This window comes from Giraffa tippelskirchi, chromosome 2 (genome assembly GCF_054371585.1).
Source record: "Giraffa tippelskirchi isolate mGirTip1 chromosome 2, T2T-mGirTip1v1.2.pri, whole genome shotgun sequence".
In the NCBI taxonomy this organism is placed as follows: Eukaryota; Metazoa; Chordata; class Mammalia; order Artiodactyla; family Giraffidae; genus Giraffa; species Giraffa tippelskirchi.
Genome location: NC_137276.1, coordinates 234210850 through 234228802, shown reverse-complemented (window position 1 = coordinate 234228802; position 17953 = coordinate 234210850). Strand labels below are relative to the sequence as shown.

General features: G+C 47.0%; 1 protein-coding gene across 19 annotated transcripts in view; it reads right to left on the bottom strand.

Annotated features, from left to right (window-relative positions):
• The window catches only part of OXNAD1 (oxidoreductase NAD binding domain containing 1), a 48663-nt gene that overhangs the window by 17493 nt on the left and 13217 nt on the right, over window positions 1–17953 (bottom strand). For all 19 annotated transcript variants that reach the window (XM_081573295.1, XM_081573290.1, XM_081573294.1 and 16 more), the window contains 3 exons: window positions 16623–16740; window positions 16241–16304; window positions 2451–2557 (listed from right to left, as the gene is read on the bottom strand). In XM_081573295.1, the coding sequence (XP_081429421.1) occupies window positions 2451–2557; window positions 16241–16304; window positions 16623–16732 (281 nt within the window). In that variant the 5' untranslated portion in view covers window positions 16733–16740. The remainder of the gene's footprint in view (window positions 1–2450; window positions 2558–16240; window positions 16305–16622; window positions 16741–17953) is intronic.

The following is a 17953-nucleotide window of genomic DNA, read 5'->3' as shown; positions in this document are numbered from 1 at the left end:
TGCCAAATGCCTGACATACCCTACAACACCAAAGTACTACTCTTTCCTCTTCATGGATGTGGACACCCAAGCCCAGAGCAAAAAGGAAGGCGCCCACCTCGCAGCGCGGCAGGTGGGAAGGCAGAGCGGCAGACATGGGATGCGTGGCACAGCCCCCAGGACGGACCCGCCCACAGCACCGACACCCCGGGCCCTCACGGGCGAGGGGAGACCGTGGGTGCCACGCCCAGCTCCATCCTTCCCCCCTCCATCGGGGGAGCTCCGAGAAAGGTCCAGAGCAGGACCCCCCAGGGAGCTGCCTGCTAAGCCCTGAGCTCCTGGTGGGAGAAACCCGGAAGGTTCAGCCCTGCTCATGCGGGAAACGGGTCAGAAGGAGTTTCTCCCTTTCTCTCTGGATCAGATGTGTCAGTTCTGAGAGCGGGCTCCCAGTACAGGAACCAGTCTCCTCCGGAGGGTCAGGAAGAAGGCACCACAGCAGCGAACAGCCCCGGAGGACCATCCCTGGTCCAGGCTGGGAGTGTCCACCCGAGGGTCAGGGCCCAAGGCTGCAGAGCATGCACTCGCGCACCCAAAGGCGGCTCTGCACCTCCCCTCGGAGCGTGGAAGGCGTCAGCGGGGGCCACCGCTCACAAGTCCGGGACGAGCGGTCATAGCCCGGCGCCGCCCCCCCCTCCGCCTCCAGCAGCTCTCACTCCGACCACCCCAACCCCGAGGGCTGCACGGCAGCCACATCCACTCTCCCTCCCGCCCCCCGAGAGCCACATGGGGTGACAGCCGAGCCAGCCATCTCAGAGAGCCTGCGTGCCAGCCACCCCGGTGACGGTGCGGACGGAGCAGTGCCACCACCTCAGTGACCACCAAGTCACACGGCCAAAGGGCTCACGGCGGCCAGAGCTGTGCAGCAAGGCGGTGTTAAGGCAGCAGCCTTTTACAGAAGCGGGCTCAGGAGCCAGGGCCGAGTGACTGACATGCCTGGCAGGGAAACACGGACCAGCTGGGGCTGACCCACCGCCCCACGCCTGCCCTCTGTCCGGCATGCACTCAACCAGTCCCCACGTGGACAGGGTTACCGGAGCCATTCAGTGACACGGCGTATGGGGCACCTACCCTGAGGAGTCTTCCACTGAGGCTCACGGGAGACCCTAATCTGTGTGTATCGCTAAGAAATGATGACGCTTTCCTACTAGGTAACTACAGTCCGCACACGCTACCACACTCGCACGCAGACCGTGGGGGCAGCAGCAGGGAGCGGCACAGGCTCTCTCTCATCGGGACCCCGGGGTCAGAGTCGGCACCACGCCAAGTGCAAGGCACACAGATAACGCTGCGCACTTCCCTGGAGGGGAAACATGGAAAGACAGATCCTCACAACTGAAGTTTGCACTTTTCAACGCAATAACTGCTAAACCAGTTCTGAAGGGTAAAAATGCTGCCAACCCCAGCCCCCTCTGCAACAGCCCAAATGCACTTAATATGTATCACTGAACATGTGCAAAGATTGTAGTAAATTGCTTCACAAGCGCAAATTATTGCAATCAGCATCTTGTTTTCTGGTTCTAAATTCAAAGCAAACTATTAACACAAGCCTGCTAACTCTTGCTATTATCACACATCCTCCTTCTAACAAAACCACATTTCCAGATGGACTGCCAAATTAGTCAAGTGACTCCTAAGAAAGACGACCAAGATTGACATGCCAGAAATTCATTTAGAAATGAATGCTGGATTTAAATAAAGGAAACAGACACCCAAACACACCTTTCCTAAGGAAATACGGGTTGCATTATTTACGATCCAACTTCCACAGCCGCTCAGTGAGGCCCTCCGCGGGAACAGTGGTACACCTGGGCTGCTCCCGTCAGCATACTGACCAGCCCTCAGTTGTGAGTGTGAGGCGGGCTGGGTCCGACGTGGGGGAGGGGGGTGTCCTGATAACAAGATATTTCAACTCAACCCAGACAAGGTGCGAGGGTGGGCACTTCTGCGACAAGACTGGTTGCGGTAACCAGTTTCAGACTTCTGTGTCTGGTATGCGTTTGACATACAGGCTGATTTTTAACATGCATCCACCGCAGCAACACATAACTGAAGCAGAGGAGACGGCCGCGGTGCCCTCTATCGGCAGCCAGCCTGCAGAGGAGCATCAGCAGCCGGAGCTGTCGGGTCCTGACTACGACCCGCCGCCTTGTCTCCCTCTGGAAAACAAGGCAGCAACTTTCATCTACGGCTGAGAGAGGCTCCGGGGCGCAGAGCCAAGGTGGGCCCTGAGGCTAGGACAGGAATCAGGTTCTCCACGCCAGGAAGAGGCGAGGGCTGAAGGGAGACGCCCTGGAATTCCTCTTCCCGGGAAGAAACAGTCGTCACAGAAGTCCTTTCTAGAAGGAAAAAGAAGCTCTGGCGTCTGAGGGCACCTTGAACACACACGCTGAGGAAACACAAGAGCCACTTACCACTGGCCGGCTTTAAAGGAAAAGTCTTTATCGGCGACGAGCAGGCAGAGCCTCTTCACCGACGGGGACTCTCTGGCTACTCCACACACCTTGGCTGCTGAAACGACCTGGAACCAAAAGATGATGCTGGCTGACGTAAGGTGCGCTCAACTCAGGAACAGACTGGCTTTCTACTAACATTTTTTTTTTAATCTACAAAGATGTGGTTTTCAAAAATTGCAAAACAAACAAAAAAAAAATTGCAAAACAAGGTAAAGCATACTTTGCTTCAGAATTCCGCCTACCACCAGATGAACAAATTTCAATTATTCTGGGAGACTTCTATCATACTCACTGAATTTTATTCTGCGTACAAAAACTGTCTCTTAGGGGGACTGTTTAACAAGCGCATATTTGCTGAGTGTGCAGCGTGTGCCGGCACCAGGCTGGGGGCTCTGGAAAGAGCGCCCCCAACCCCGTGAGGCCCTGCCTGCAGCCTGGCTGCACTGGAGCAAGCACGCTAATGAGAGCCACGGTCAGCCACAAGCCTGTGTTTGTCCTGAGCCTGCCAGAGTCCAAATCAGGCTGACTTCAGAAATGAGAAGCAAACACTTAGAAACTTTTTGTTTAGCAATTTCAAAGAGTAAACTGTCTGTTGAATCTAACAACAGACAGCAAACTCGATTCCTACTCCCTGTGTCTTTGTTTTCTTCATTTATCTTTTCCAGTTCATTTTTATCGTATTTTACAAGATATAAACAGTTCACAACCTTCAAACAACAACGAAAACCGCCTTTGGCTACAGGTCTCTGGAGAAGCACTGTTTTAAATGACGTGTCTGAGTCAGGCCCTCTTCGGTCCAGCATCATCCATGCCCCACATTCCTCAAGCTCCCCATGGTTCCACTTCCCACATTCCTTGTTTCTTCTGCCTCTGGGTTTCTCCTCCTCCCACAGCCGGGACTTCTCCGCAACAGCAGAGGGAAGACAGCAGGACCCTCCCCGCCTCAGGCTGGGGCTCCGCTTCCGGCAGCAAACCCCACCAGCAGCAGATGTCCACGCACAGCCTTTCTGCCTGTGTTACCGCTTCGGCTCCACCAGGGGGCGCCCTGGGGCTCTGTCAAGGTCAGGAGGCCTCCCCTACTAAGGCGAGTTCAGCTGTCACTCAGTCCTGTCCGACCTTTTGGGACCCCATGAACCGCAGCACACCAGGCTTCCCTGTCCATCACTAACTCCCTAAGTCCACCCAAACTCATGTCCTTTGAGTCGGTGATGCCATCCAACCATCTCATCCTCTGTCGTCCCCTTCTCCTCCCGCCTTCAATCTTTCCCAGAATCAGGGTCTTTTCCAATGAGTCAGCTCTTCGCATCAGGTGGCCTAAGTACTGGAGTTTCAGCTTCAGCATCAGATCTTCCAACGAATGTGAGCTCATCCAGCCCCTTTTCTCCAGTAGGACCAAGTCTAGTCAAACGAGCAGTGGGAGACAATTCCTAAAATTCCACAGGAAAGTTCTCCAGATGCTGGTGGTCTCCCTCACCGCAAACACCTCTGAAAACGTGCTGGCCTTCTCTTGCTCCCGTAAACCCCTGCCACTGAGGACCTTTCTCAGCACTTACCGGCCCTCTCTTGCCTCCCCAGGAGCAAGTCAGGGTGGCGTTGCCCTGCGGAGCCTCCGCCTGCGCCTCTGTGATCCCAGCCTCGCCCACCCTGCCTGGAACGCTGCTTCACTCAGCTTCCACCAGCCTTCCCCCACATCCAGCCTGCCCCCCAGACCCCCCGATTCATCAGACATGATGCCCGATGCCAACGGCCCATCTGTGACAATTCAGCCGACAAGAGGAAGCAGCAGAGGGTGGCTGGTTGCAGCCAGGGTCCCACAGCCACCGTGCAGGCTACCGAAGCCTGGCTCCACCACAGAGCAGTGGTGTGAGCCCAGCCCCTCAGCTCGGTGAGAGACACAGCGTTTGTCCCTCACAGAGCTGGCGGGAGGATTCAACACGCAGCTCATGCAAAGCGTATGAGTAACACGGCTGCCCCTCAGCAAGTGCTCAGTAAGTGTTTACTGTATCTCACTACATTAATGGTAATGAGTCTGCCAGTATGTATGTTATTACAAGGCAATCTTACACCTGGTCCATGCACCACTGCACAGGTCACATCACTGCTGCCGCCACACAGGGCTTCGAAGACCAAGCACCCCACCACAGGGGGCGGTGCTCACGGACAGCACGGTGACCTTGGAACCACAGTCTCCACGTTATTTTGCTAGAACCAACTTAAAAGCCACCCTGTCTTTATTTTAGAATCCAGCCTTTAACCCCGGAATCTACCGATACTCTCTGATCCCACAGAACCTTCCCTGCCCCCGGGATGCTCTCGGTGCCCACGCTCACCTGGCTGCTGCCCTCCTGTGACCTCCCCCAGGGCTGGTGAGCCTCTTCCCCGACAACCAAGCTCAACGCCCAGTCTCAGTTCTCAGCCCCCCTGGTCTCTCTGAATCGGATGCTTCCACCTTCCTCTGCACATCCCGAGGCCTCCTCCTTGCCTGGGACACGGGACGCTGACCTCCTCCGGTCCCCCTGCCCCTGCTCCTCCTCCCACTCCTCACCAGGAGCCTCACCCCTGCTCGCTCTCCACCTCGGGTGAAGGCCCTCAAGCACTCCCAAAGCTACTGTCCCTTCACTCCAACGCGGCATTCCTTTCCTGCCAACTGCCAGCTCACACCTACTCTCTGTGATGACAGCCAACACCTGGGGCATCTCGTGCAGGTGCACTCAGGTTCTGAGGTGGATGTTTCATGCACCTTCACTCATTCAGCTAATATGGTAACCATATTCCACCCCAAGAGGCAGGACTGTTACCCTCCACTCTGCAGAAGAGGAACCAGAAGGTTCAGTAACTTGCTCACGATCACTCAGGCGTGGCTGAGTCCAGACTCACACCCTGGCCCTGGAGCACCTGGGAGCTCCGGCCCAGCGGCAAAGTCACTGACACGGATGACTGAAGCTGCCACGCGCCTTCCTTGCACAAGCCTTCTGGGGCCCGGGGCCCGGCCCCGGCGGGGAAGAGGCAGAGAAGGCTGTGCCTCCCTCAGGGACCCGGCAAAAGCAGCCGCCTTCCAGCGCCGGGGCCTCCATTCTGGGTCCACCCGGACTCAGCACGTCAACCCACACCGGGCACAGGCACACACAGCCTGGCCCAGCTCTGCCTCCTCCCCTCGCTCACCCACCGCCCCCAAGCCAGGAACCCCACTCTTCTCACCCGAATCTCTGTCGTTTCCACCTGTCTATCCTACTTAGCATGTTTTATGTAAATAGAATACTCATGAACATATCTTTTCCACACGCAGACCACAAGCCTCCTGCAGGCAGGAGGAGACAGAATCGACGTCTAGATCAACTCCCTATCTTAAGCACAGGGTAAACACATAGTTAATATTCAGTAAATATTTGCAGAATGGATCAAAACTCTTAATTCAGAGTGACCTAAAACTGGTTTCTAAAACAAAGATTAGTAGAAATTCAGGAGCTTTTTATGGTCAAAACAGTGGGAAAGAAAGGCGGTGGAAGACCATTAAAGAAAGCCTGGCCCAGTTCATATTCAAACACAGAAGACGGCAGGGAAGACAGGGATTGTTGCAGAGGGATAGGACTCTTCACCTGCCACACACTCTAAACATCTGATTACAAAGACAAGTAACAACATCATCAGAGGACCCTCCATTACATTAATATTCTCTATTTTTTTTTAGGTTTACAAAAAAGAAACACTGTTTTCATTATTTTCTTTCAGTATAATAATCCGTGAAAACACAGCCAAGAGCTCGGGTATTTCACCTGTAACAGTTTAATGGGCATCTGTCAGATTCATTAAAATCTAGGTAAGTGCCAGCTTTAAACCCTTCCCAAGAGTCACCTGGTGGCAGGGAAGTTCATAGTCATGGGAGGGAGAGGGTGGGAGAAGGCGCAGAGAACCTGAGCTGAAACGTGAGCTTGCTTGGTCAGCAAACGCCAGACCATGTAAAATGCCATCAACAACCATCTGCCAAAGGCCAAATAAAGAATTCAATGAAGAAGGGAAAGAAGTTACACCTCCTATTGAAAAAGTCCACTTTTCATTTGGACAGCATTCACGACAAAAAAATGTTCCCAGATGCTTTCTGCCTACTTGTATTACTACAAAAGGCAACATTCCTGTGGCCATTAGTCTAAATAATCTAGGCAAAAATGCAAACTACCTTGCACAATCCATGATTTTTAAAGACATGTCTCCCTCTTAACATTTTATTTTCTTAATACAAATACTGTTCACTATATACAGATTTCTGGTGATATAGAGTGAAAAACATTAACAAAATCTTTTTGAAGGCCACATTTTTATTCTGAAAATCATTTCATGTAATTAAGATCTGTAATCACGGCTCTGGTTTTATGCTATTCTTTCCATACTTTTAGCAAGAAAGCAAAACATGATGGAGAAACTATATGTTTTAACATTTGTACTTGTTCTCATACTCAATGAATCAGAAGATTTCGCAACTGAAACCTCAACTAGCCATGTCCTAAGTTAAAACACATGGCAGGAAATGAAGTTTTCCATAAAATAACATCTCAACTCTCCTACTGTTCAATAAAATAACAATACATTTGCCAGCTCTTAGTAGCACACATTTTTAATGGTTTGACGGAGTCAGCACCTGAAAGGAAATGCTATCATACTGACTGAAAGGTTTTATGGATGGTATTTTGAGGTTCCTGCTGCTACAGAAGCCTCTGCAGGAAATGGGCCTTTCTCTGGGAAACCCGGCTGCCTTCCTCTGTCCACGCCCATTCATTCTTCTGCTGGTTTAAAAATTTAGACCAAGTTAGGACTGGAGACCACCTAAAACAAAAATACAATCAGGGCACAGAGCATTTCAGGGCTGAAGGAACATTCAGTCGTTATCAAGAACAGTGTGTCATCTTAACACATAAGGACACCAAGGCCCAGAGACATGATCTCAATTGAGGCCGTAGAGCAACCTGATGAGTAGGAATCTGATCACAAGAGGAGGGTTTTACGGAAGTCAATCACTGGCGAGGAAAGAGAGCACATTCTGCCACCTGTACGGCCGATTCAGTGGCTGCGCTGTCAGCACCGGGGCCTGGTGTGACCATGCGCTCGCCGCTCCTCCCAAAGACTCACCCGCCCACCTGGACTGAGTCTGCTCTCCGCCCCTCAAGCCTTCCCTCTCTCAGGCAGCACCGTCTGCTCCCTCGTCTCCATGACAACACACGCGGCGTCAGGGTCGCCGCCTCACAAGAGGAGACCTCCAGCAGGCACTGCATGTATAGTGATTGACTTTACTGTCACAACAGCCCTAAGGAGCGAGTATCACCAACATCCCCACTTTGCAGGTGAGAAGACTGAGGTCCCAGAGCTGCAAGCGGCCAAGCTGAGGCTTGAATCCAGGCAGGCGACTCCTGCGCTCTGCTGCTTCTCAACATGCAGCGCACAAAACAAGCCTCTCCCTTCATGAGCTGTCACCCCACGTCCCCGCTCCCATCCACATAAAACACCGAAGAGCGGTCTACCGTCCTGGCTCCACTTGCCTACTTCCCACCCGACTCCCCTCCACAGCCTGCAGGGCGTTCGCACTCGGCAGTGCACGGAAGGTGGTCGCTCCGGTCGCCCACCACCCACTGCACGCCGCCCGGCACTGGCCTCTCGGGACCCCCGTGGCTGCCACGCCCTCTGGGGAGCGCTCCTCCCCCTGGCTCCACCCCCACCCGCTCACCACCCTCCTGCCCCGTTTCCTCCACTGGCCCGTCCTCTCTGCCTGACTGCAAGATGTGGGCGCATCCTAGGCGGAGTCCCGCAAGCCCGCCCCCTCCTTTCCACGTGGCTTACACCGTTCATCTCCAGCCGCGAACTCCAACCTCATACATTCAACTGCCAACTTCAGTTTCCATTTCAAACAACATAATCCAACACAGAACACCTTTATCTCTCAACGTTTCTCCCTTTTTTACTATGGAAAACTTGAAGCACATACAAAACCAGTAAAAACAGCATAATGAATCTCCATGTAGGTTCAAAGCTCATGGCTGATCTCATCTCACCTGTAACTCCATCCACCTTCCACCCCCCACCCCCAGGTTATCCTCAGACAGCCCTTTATTCCCTTCTCCAAACTTGTTCTCTGTTTTAACATGTATGTGCCACCACCATCATCTTCCCTGATGACCCAAACCCCAAAGCTGAAGTCTCTGGGTCTCCTGTCCTCTTCTCTGTGTGTGTACACCCCCACCCCACCTGTGAATCGCAGCAGCCCCACCCTAATCCTCACTACCCTACTCTAAGCCACCATCATCTCCTCCAGGACTAAGTCATGTCTGACTCTGCGACCCTAAGGACTGCAGCCGGCCAGGCTCCTCTGTCCATGGAATTCCCAAGCAAGAATACTGGAGTGGGTTGCCATTTCCTTCTCCAGGAGACATCCCAGACCCAAGGATTGAACCTGGGTCTCCTGCACTGCAGGCAGATTCTTTAGCATCTCAGCCACCAGGGAAGCCCCTGGTAGCCTCCAACTTGGTGTCAAAGCACAACAAAATCAAAACAAAACCTCTGCAGGCCAGAAGAGACTGGCATGATACACAATATTTAAAGTGATGACAGGGAAAAACCTACAACCAAGAATACCCAGCAAGGCTCTCCTTTAGATTTGACGGAGAAATCAAAAGCTCTACAGACAAGCAAAAGCTAAAAGAATTCAGCACCACCAGACCAGCTTTACAACAAATACTAAAGGCCACAAATAAAAACAAGAAAATTATGAAATGGGAAGGCTCACTGGTAAAGACAGATATATAGTAAAGGGAGGAAAAATCCACACACAAATATGAGTCATCTCAAGACCAGTAATCATGAGAAGAGGAGCGTACAAGCTCAGGGTTTTTGAAATGCATTTGAAATTAAGAGACCAGCAACATAAAACAATCATATATGTACACACATACAGACTGCTAAATCAGAACCCGGCAACCACAACGGAAATGTATATACACACACACAGACTGCTAAATCAGAACCCAGCAACCACAATGGAAAAATCTATAATAGATATATACACAAAAAAGAAAAAGGAATCCAAATGCAGCATTAAAGATGGTCATCAAATCACAGAAGAACAAAAGAGCAAAGGAAGAAAAAATACTACAAAAACAGATCCAAAACAATTAACAAAATGGCAATACAGTAACGCCCCTACATACAAACCTTCAAATTGTTAACTTTCAAAGATGCAACATGTATTCATATGTCCAAGCACATTAGTTCACATCTGGCATTATCTGTAAAAGCTGGATGCCTAGGTTAACTTTGTTGGACTTATAAACAAACTGGACTTATGAACGCACTCCCAAAATGCAACTCATTCATATGTAGGAGACTGACTGTAAGAACATATATAAATGATTATTTTACATGTAAATGAATTAAATGCTTCAACCAAAAGACACAGACTGGCTGAATGGATACAAAAACAAGACCCATATATGCGCTGTCTACAAGAGACCCAATTCAAATCTAGTGACACATACAGACCGAAAGTGAGGGGGTGGAAAGAGAGATTCTATGCAAATGGGGATCAGAGGAAAGCTGGAGCAGCAATACTTGTACCAGACAAAATGGACTTTAAAATAAAGACTGTTACAAGAGATAAAGAAGGACACTCTGATCTTTGAGCAAAGTGGGCCCACTTTGAAGAAGGACAAAATGATCAAAGAATCAATCCAAGAAGAAGATATAACAATTGTAAATACATGTGTGCCCAACACAGGAAGCACCTCAATATATAAGGCAAATGTTAACAGACAAAAAGTGAGAAATTAACAGTAATGCCATAATAGTTACATCAATGAACAGATCATCCAGACAGAATAAAAGAACACAGACCTTAAATGACACGATAGATCAGATGGACTTAAGTGGTATTTATAGAGCATTCCATCTGAAAGTAGCAAGGTTCAAATGTACATGGAACACTCTCCAGGACAGCTCACACGTGAGGCCACAAAGCAAGCCTCAGTAAATTAAAGAGAACTGAAATCATATCAAGTAATTCTTCCAACCACAACATGAGATCAGAAATCAATTACATGGGAAAAAACTGCAAAAAACATAAACATGTGGAAGCTAAACCAATGAATCACTGAAGATATCAGAGAGGAGATTAAAAAATACCTAAGAACAAATGAAAATGAAAACACGGCCATCCAAAACCTATGGGATGCAGCAAAAGCAGCTCTAGGAGATAAGTTCACAGCAATGCAAGCTTACCTGAGGAATGAGAAAACTCACAAATAAACAATCTAACCTTACATCTAAAGCAACTAGAGAAAGAAGAACAAACAAAACCCAAAGTTAGTAGAAAGAAAGAGAGAAAATATGAACAAACCAATTACAAGTACTGAAAATTGAAACTGTGATTTATGGTTTCACAGGTGAATTCTATCAAACACTTAGAGAAGAGTTGACACCAATCCTTTTGAAACTATTCCAAAATAATTGCAAAGGAAGAAATACTTCCAAACTCATTCTATAAGGCCACCATCACCCTGATTTCAAAACTAGACACAAATACCACAAAAAGAAGAAAATTACAGGCCAACATCCCTGATGGACATAGATGCAAAAATCCTTAACAAAATACCAGCAAACTGAATCCAACAGTACAGTAAAAGAATCACACACCACGATCAAGCGGGATTTATCTCAAAGGTGCAAAAATTTTTTAACACATCAGTGACGAGACGCACTAATACGTCTTTGGTTACCTGAATGTTACTGACCAGAGTCTTTCAATATTCACTATATATTCAATATTCCCTATATAACAAATCACTGGCTTTAAGCATTCATTTCTGCAAAAATTCCCTGATCAATAATGTGCTAATATCCACTAATCAATCACTGTGACATAACACATTAACAAATTGGAAAACAAAAACCATAGGACCATTTCAATAAATGCAGAAAAAGCTTTTGATAAAACTAAACATCCATTTATGATAAAAACTCTCGAGAAAGTGGGCTTAGAGGGAACCCACCTCAACATAATAAAGGTCATATATGACAAACCCACAACTAATATCATACTCAACAGTGAAAAGCTGAAAGCATTTCCTCTAAAATCAAGAAGAACACAAAAATGTCCACTCTTGCCACTTTTATTCAACATACTTTTGGAAGTCCCAGCCACTGCAATCAGAGAGGAAAAAAAGGCGGGGGGCGGGAGAGGGCAGAATCCATATTGGAAAAGAAGTAAAACTGTTGCTGTTTGCAGATGACATTATACTATACATAGAAAATCCTAAAGATGCTACCAGAACACTTCTGGAGTTCATCAGTGATTAAGTTACACTGTAGGATACAAAATTAATACAAGAAATCTGGTGCGTCCCTGCACACTAACAAGGAAAGACAAGAAAGAGAAAGGAAACAATCACATCCACCCTCACATCAAAAAGAATCAGATACCTGGGGCTGAACCTACCTGAGGAGATAAAAGACCTGTACTCTGAAAACTATGAGATGCCGATGAAAGAAATCAAAGATGACACAAACAGATGGAAAGATAGATCATGCTCTTGGATTGCAAAAATCAGTACTGTCAAAATGACTATACTAACCAATGCAATCTACAGATTCAATGCAATCCCTATCAAATTATCAAAGGCATTTTTCACAGAACTAGAACAAAAAATGTTTTAATTTGTATGGAAACACAAAAGACCCTGAAGAGCCAAAACAATCTTCAGGAAGTAAAGTATACCTGGAGAAATCAGACTCATGATTCCAGACTATTCTACACAGTTTCAGTCACCAAGAGTGGGGTACGGGCATAAAAACAAACATAGAGATCAACAGAACAGGATCGGAAGCCCAGAAATAAACCCACGGACCTACAGTCAATTAATCTATGATGGAGGCAAAAACACACAATGGAGAAAAGATGGTCTCTTCAGTAAGTGGTGCTTGGGAAACTGGACAGCTACATGTAAAAAAATAAAATTAGAATGTTCCCTAACACCACACACAAAAATAAACTCAAAATGAATCAGAGACTTAAAAGTAAGACTGGATACTAGAAAACTCCTAGGGGAAAATATATGCAGGACACTCTTTGACGTAAATTATAGCACTATCTTATTGGATCCATCTCCTAGAGTAATAGAAATAAAAACAAAAATAAGCAAATGGGGCCTAATTAAACTTAAAAGCTTTTGCAAAGCAAAGGAAACCATAAACAAAATGAAAAGACAACCTACAGAATCGGAGAAAATATTTGTAAACAATGCAACCAATAAAGTATTAATCTCCAAAATATACAAATAGACTACAGAGCTCAAATCAAAAATCAGACAACTCGATCAAAAACTGGGCAGAAGATCTAAATAGACACTTCTCCAAAGAAGATAGACAGATGGCCAATAAAGACATGAAAAGATGCTCCACAACGCTCATCATTAGAGAAATGCAAATCAAAACTACGAGGGACTTCTCTGGTGGGCCAATGGTAATCCGCCTTTCAATACAAGGGACACAGGTTTGATCCCTGGTCATGCAACACAATGGTTACAGCAGTCAAGACATGGAAGCAACCTAAATGTCCATCGACAGATGAATGGGCAAAGGTTTGGTACGTATATATGTAATACATATGTGTGTTTATATTTATGTATAATGGAATATTACTCAGCCATAAAAAAGACTGAAAAATGCCATTTAAAGCAACATGGATGGACCTAGAAATTATCATACGAACTGAAGCCAGAGAGAGAAAAAGACAAATATCATATGGTATCAGTTACCCGTGGAATCTAAAAAAAATGACACAAATGAACTTATTTACAAAACAGAAAGAGACTCACAGAAATAGAAAATACTTATGGTTACCAAAAAGGAAAGGGGTAGGAATAAGTTAGGAGTTAGGGATTAAGATATACATACTACTATATATAAAACAGATAATCAACAAGGAGCTACTGTATAGCACAGGGAACCATACTCCATATTTTGTAATAACTTGTAAGTAAAGAATCTGAAAAGACACACACATATATAAGTGTGTATGTATATAACTGAATCGCTATGCTGTACACCTGAAACTGACATGATACTGTCAATCAATCATACTTTGACAAAAATAAACTTAGTTTTAAAAAAAGAAAGGGAGGGAGGGAGGAAGAAAAAGGATTAGTGCGTTAGAATTAATCAGGTGCACAGAATCAGTTTCTTCTGACCACTGAGAATCTGAGATGAGGAACTTTACCTACCGTTTTGAACACTGCAGCCCCAGGACCTAGCCTAGCGTCTGGTATATTTCTCAAAGAAAACGTAACGATTAGTAAGTTTAAAATTCTTTCATTACCAAAATCTCGCAGTAATTGATGAAAAGAGTTCGTCTTGCTCAGAGCGCCAGCCCTCTAGAGGCCAAGCAGGGAGTGCATGACTCCTGGGGTGAGAGCTTCGTCTTGCCTGAATAATCCTTACGCATTACAGTATCTCTACTCTTATCTCCTCGACATCTCTAAGGTTACCCAGACTGCCTACCCTGGGTCCTTAAGAGAAAAAAACGTGACCCGGAGTTCAGAGCTCAGTTTCCTGCATCAGTAGGGCACTGTAAGCCCCAAGTACGAGGTATTAACGTCACGGGATGGCCATTTAGGGAGTCCTGCAGAGGGAACCCCGCGAGTTCAGAAAGGGCACTCCTGGCCGGTGAGGGCCCCGTTCTGGACGCAGGGTCCCAGGGACCAGGAATCAGACGTGGAGCTTGCCTCTGGCTCCAGGCTCTGCCCCCTCTGCTGAAGAGGCAGGGGCCAAGCCACCCTCACAGGCTGCAGCTGACGGGAAATGGCAGGCGGGGAGTTCTGTGAAGCGCTCTCCCACACGGCAGGGCCAGCAGATGAGGTAATGCGGGCGGGATCCGGCCAGGCCTGAGCAGCCGGTGGTGCCCCGCGTCCGAGCGAGGGCCTGCTCTACGGCGGGGGGCTGCCCTCCGGGGCGTGGGTGAGGCTCTGGTCACCTCACACCATGGAGGCCACCTCGCCCCGCGGAGGTCACGGCTCCCGACGCCCCCACGCTTTACCCCGCGCCCGCCCGCAGCTCGCTCTCCTCCGTGGTGAGGAGAGGAAAGGAGAAACAGGCGAGCAGCTGCCTCCGGAAAAACTCCGCCCCCGCCTCCTCCCCCGGCGATGCCACTACCAGAATGACCCCAAAACCTGACTTCCGGGCGTTGAAACCCTCAGGGGTTCAATCACACTAACAGAGCTTACACCGACTTTCTGTCAAGTTTTCTTAAACCTGGCTCAAAACAGCCTCTCACAAGTCTCAATAGTTTTGTCCTGGCAAATTCTGAAATGCTCCTCTAATTGAGGGACTGGCAAACTACAATCAAACCACAGGCCAAATCCGGGTGTTCTGGTGAATACCGACTTACTGGTGGGAAAACAGCCCCACCAATCTGCCGCATGTTGCCTCGGGCCATCCTCACGCGCCAAAGGCAGAGTTTCGTAGCTGTAACTAAGACAGCTCGGCCCTGGGAACCTGAAACACTCACTATCTGGCCCTTTAAGGAAGGCTGCCGAACTCAAGTCTAATTCTACCTGCCTCAAAATACAACAGAAAAAAGTACAGTCCAAGTCTGCCAAATAAACTGCTTTTTCTTCAAAACTGGCAAGGTTTCACTTTTCAAAAAGGAATTCTAACAAATATCACATTTACAGAATCAGCACTTTTGTTGTGTTGAACAAACCAAAAAAAGTATTTTCAGATTTATCATCAGTGGGAAAAGCATATTTTCCTACACATCCATAAATCTATTATGCTGAACTACTTTTACACAGACTCCTCAAAAATGCACAGGCTTAAAGCTGAATCCACAAATACACCACTCTTGGTCCCAAAGCAATTTTCTGAAAGTAGAATAAGCTTGAAAACTGGAGCCTAAATAATGCTCTCTTACATTAAATTCTATTATTAACACTAAAAATTTAACTACAGCAACAAGACAATTTCTGACCATGTTTATAGAAGTGGATAATCCTTCTTTATATAAAATACATAGTTTTTTAACTGTTTAAAAATACTTATAAAACTAAGCTAAACACAATCCAAGTATTTGGAGAATCATTCAAAAGAGAAATCAAATATCTAATTCATGTTTTTAAAAGAAAATGGGGTTACTCACGAGGTAAAGGGTGAGGATTCTTTACTTCCCAGCCCGTGACACCCCTTCGGGTTGGTGGATTAGCCCTTCCATGGTCTGAATATGGAGGAAAAAATCTGCAGGTGGGAAGGTAACGAGAACCCATTCACCTTCCTTTCTCAGATGTTAGTGCTTTCTCCCTTTGGATGAAATAAGAAGTTGTTCTAAAGTAGGGATAAGAACAAGGACTTTGAGACATGGTGCCAAAAAAGAAAGAAAAGGCAAGCTACTCATAAGATTGAGCTCTAAAGGAAGATCTCTTCCTAAAATAGCACCCTAAACCTATGCCTGTGAGGCCATTTCCCTCCATTGCTACAAGACTCCCTTCATCAGAAACAAATCCATCCATTCTGAGTTTAAAGGGAATGACGGGAGTATTTGGCTATCATCTTTTCAAAACAGTCGTCCTATGTCACATTTGGAGAAGTCCTGGAGAGAAACAGAACGAACCTGCCCGGGCTGTCCCTCAAATTCAAGCTCACCTAAAGCCCTCAGGGTAAGCCGGGCCTAACTGTGTGCAGACTGTAAGCTAGGAGAACCCGCCCTGGCCCAAGACACAAACCTCCTGGCGAACGACATCTGCGGTTCTCTCCAAGTGATCGGGTCTCCTTTTGGATTTCATTACACTTTAATAGAAAGTAAAATTAGGTTACTAAGTATTATCCTCCTAAAAATTAACTACAGTATTAATTATCGTGACTATCCAGTACCTGTAACTGGAAAGTAACGCCATCCGGTACACAATATAACTGGATGTCCAGGATACAATATCACATTATGGATCCCAGAAAACAGCCCGTGGAAATCTACATACTAACTAAAGCTTACCACCCACTGACAGCAGGCACAGTTAAGAAAGATGCCATGACCTGCCTCCCACCGTCTTCAGCAGGTCCAGGCTCTTTGAACATCCACCTCAAACGACACTGAAGGTGACCACTCACCTGCTCCGAGTGAGGTGGCGCGAAGAGCTGGGTGTCCGTCTCAGCAGAGCCGCCTGAGTGCAGATGGTGCCCAGAGAGCCTCGCAGCAACCTGGGGATCACGACCACCATGGTGCTTCCTGGGGGACATCAAACTGAGCGTCACAATCTTCCAGGAAAGAGTAGGGGACATCAGACTGTCTTAGGGGCCAGTGAAGGAGAGTATGGACTTTTGTTGCTGATGCTATGAGCTGATCTAACAGCAAAACGATTAAAGACCTAACTTCACCCTGACAAAACTTCTGCCGCTATTTAGAGTTGAGGCAAGTGATCCCCACAATACATGTGTATGTGTCATTAATTACTGGTGCTGTCAAATATTCCTGCCCTCTATTAGTTTCCAAAATCTCTGATCAAGCTCATGGGACTGATCTATGCTATCACAGAATAGGACAGCAGGTTTTATAACTGCCCAGTAATTATATTCCTCCTGGAGCACCATGTAAGTCTTTAATATTTTTTATGAGATAAAGAGAAAAGGGCAGACAAATTTTCTGAGGTTCACAGCAATGAGAATAAACAGACTCCGACCACAGGCAGTAACATAAATGAATAACACAAATACCTCAGTAAATGAAAAGAATGACAGAAAAGACTCAAAAAAGCACCTATACAAAGCATCTATTCTATGAGTCCAGTCATACAAAGTACAAAAAAAGAAAAAAATGAATCTGTGGAGTTGGAAATCAAATTAGCAGTTACCCATGGTGAGGTGGCTGTGACAAAGTTGTTTCTTAATCTGAATGTTGATTATGTGCGTGTTTTCCTTTTGAAAAAAATTCCTCAAACACAAGAGGAGTTTCAGAGCAGTCAAAATACTCCAAATGGTACCATAATGATGGACACATGTCATCATATGTTTGTCCACACCCACAGAACATACAACACCATGAGCGAGCCGTGCTGTTAGACTTGGGGTGACTCTCCGCGTCGGTGCAGAGTCACCCACTCCGGTGGGGGCTGTGGACGATGGGGGGCTGTGCATGTGTGCAGGCAGGGAGTGGAAGGAAAACCCTGTACTTGCCCTCAATCTTGCTGTGAACCTAAAACTGCTCCCCCAAAACATTTTGTCTTAAAGATTCAACCAAGCAGTCTTCTTAGAATTTATGTACTTCCGTTTACATGTCAAATTTCAAAATCAAGTTTAAAGAAAAAAAAAACAAAGATTCTCCAACACATCAAATTCTAAAAACTACTGCCTATCAGGAAAGCCACTGATCAGGAGTCAGATGATATATTTTCTTCGCTTCCTATCACTCTGTTTTTTTCTAATTCTTAAATCCTCCTTAAATG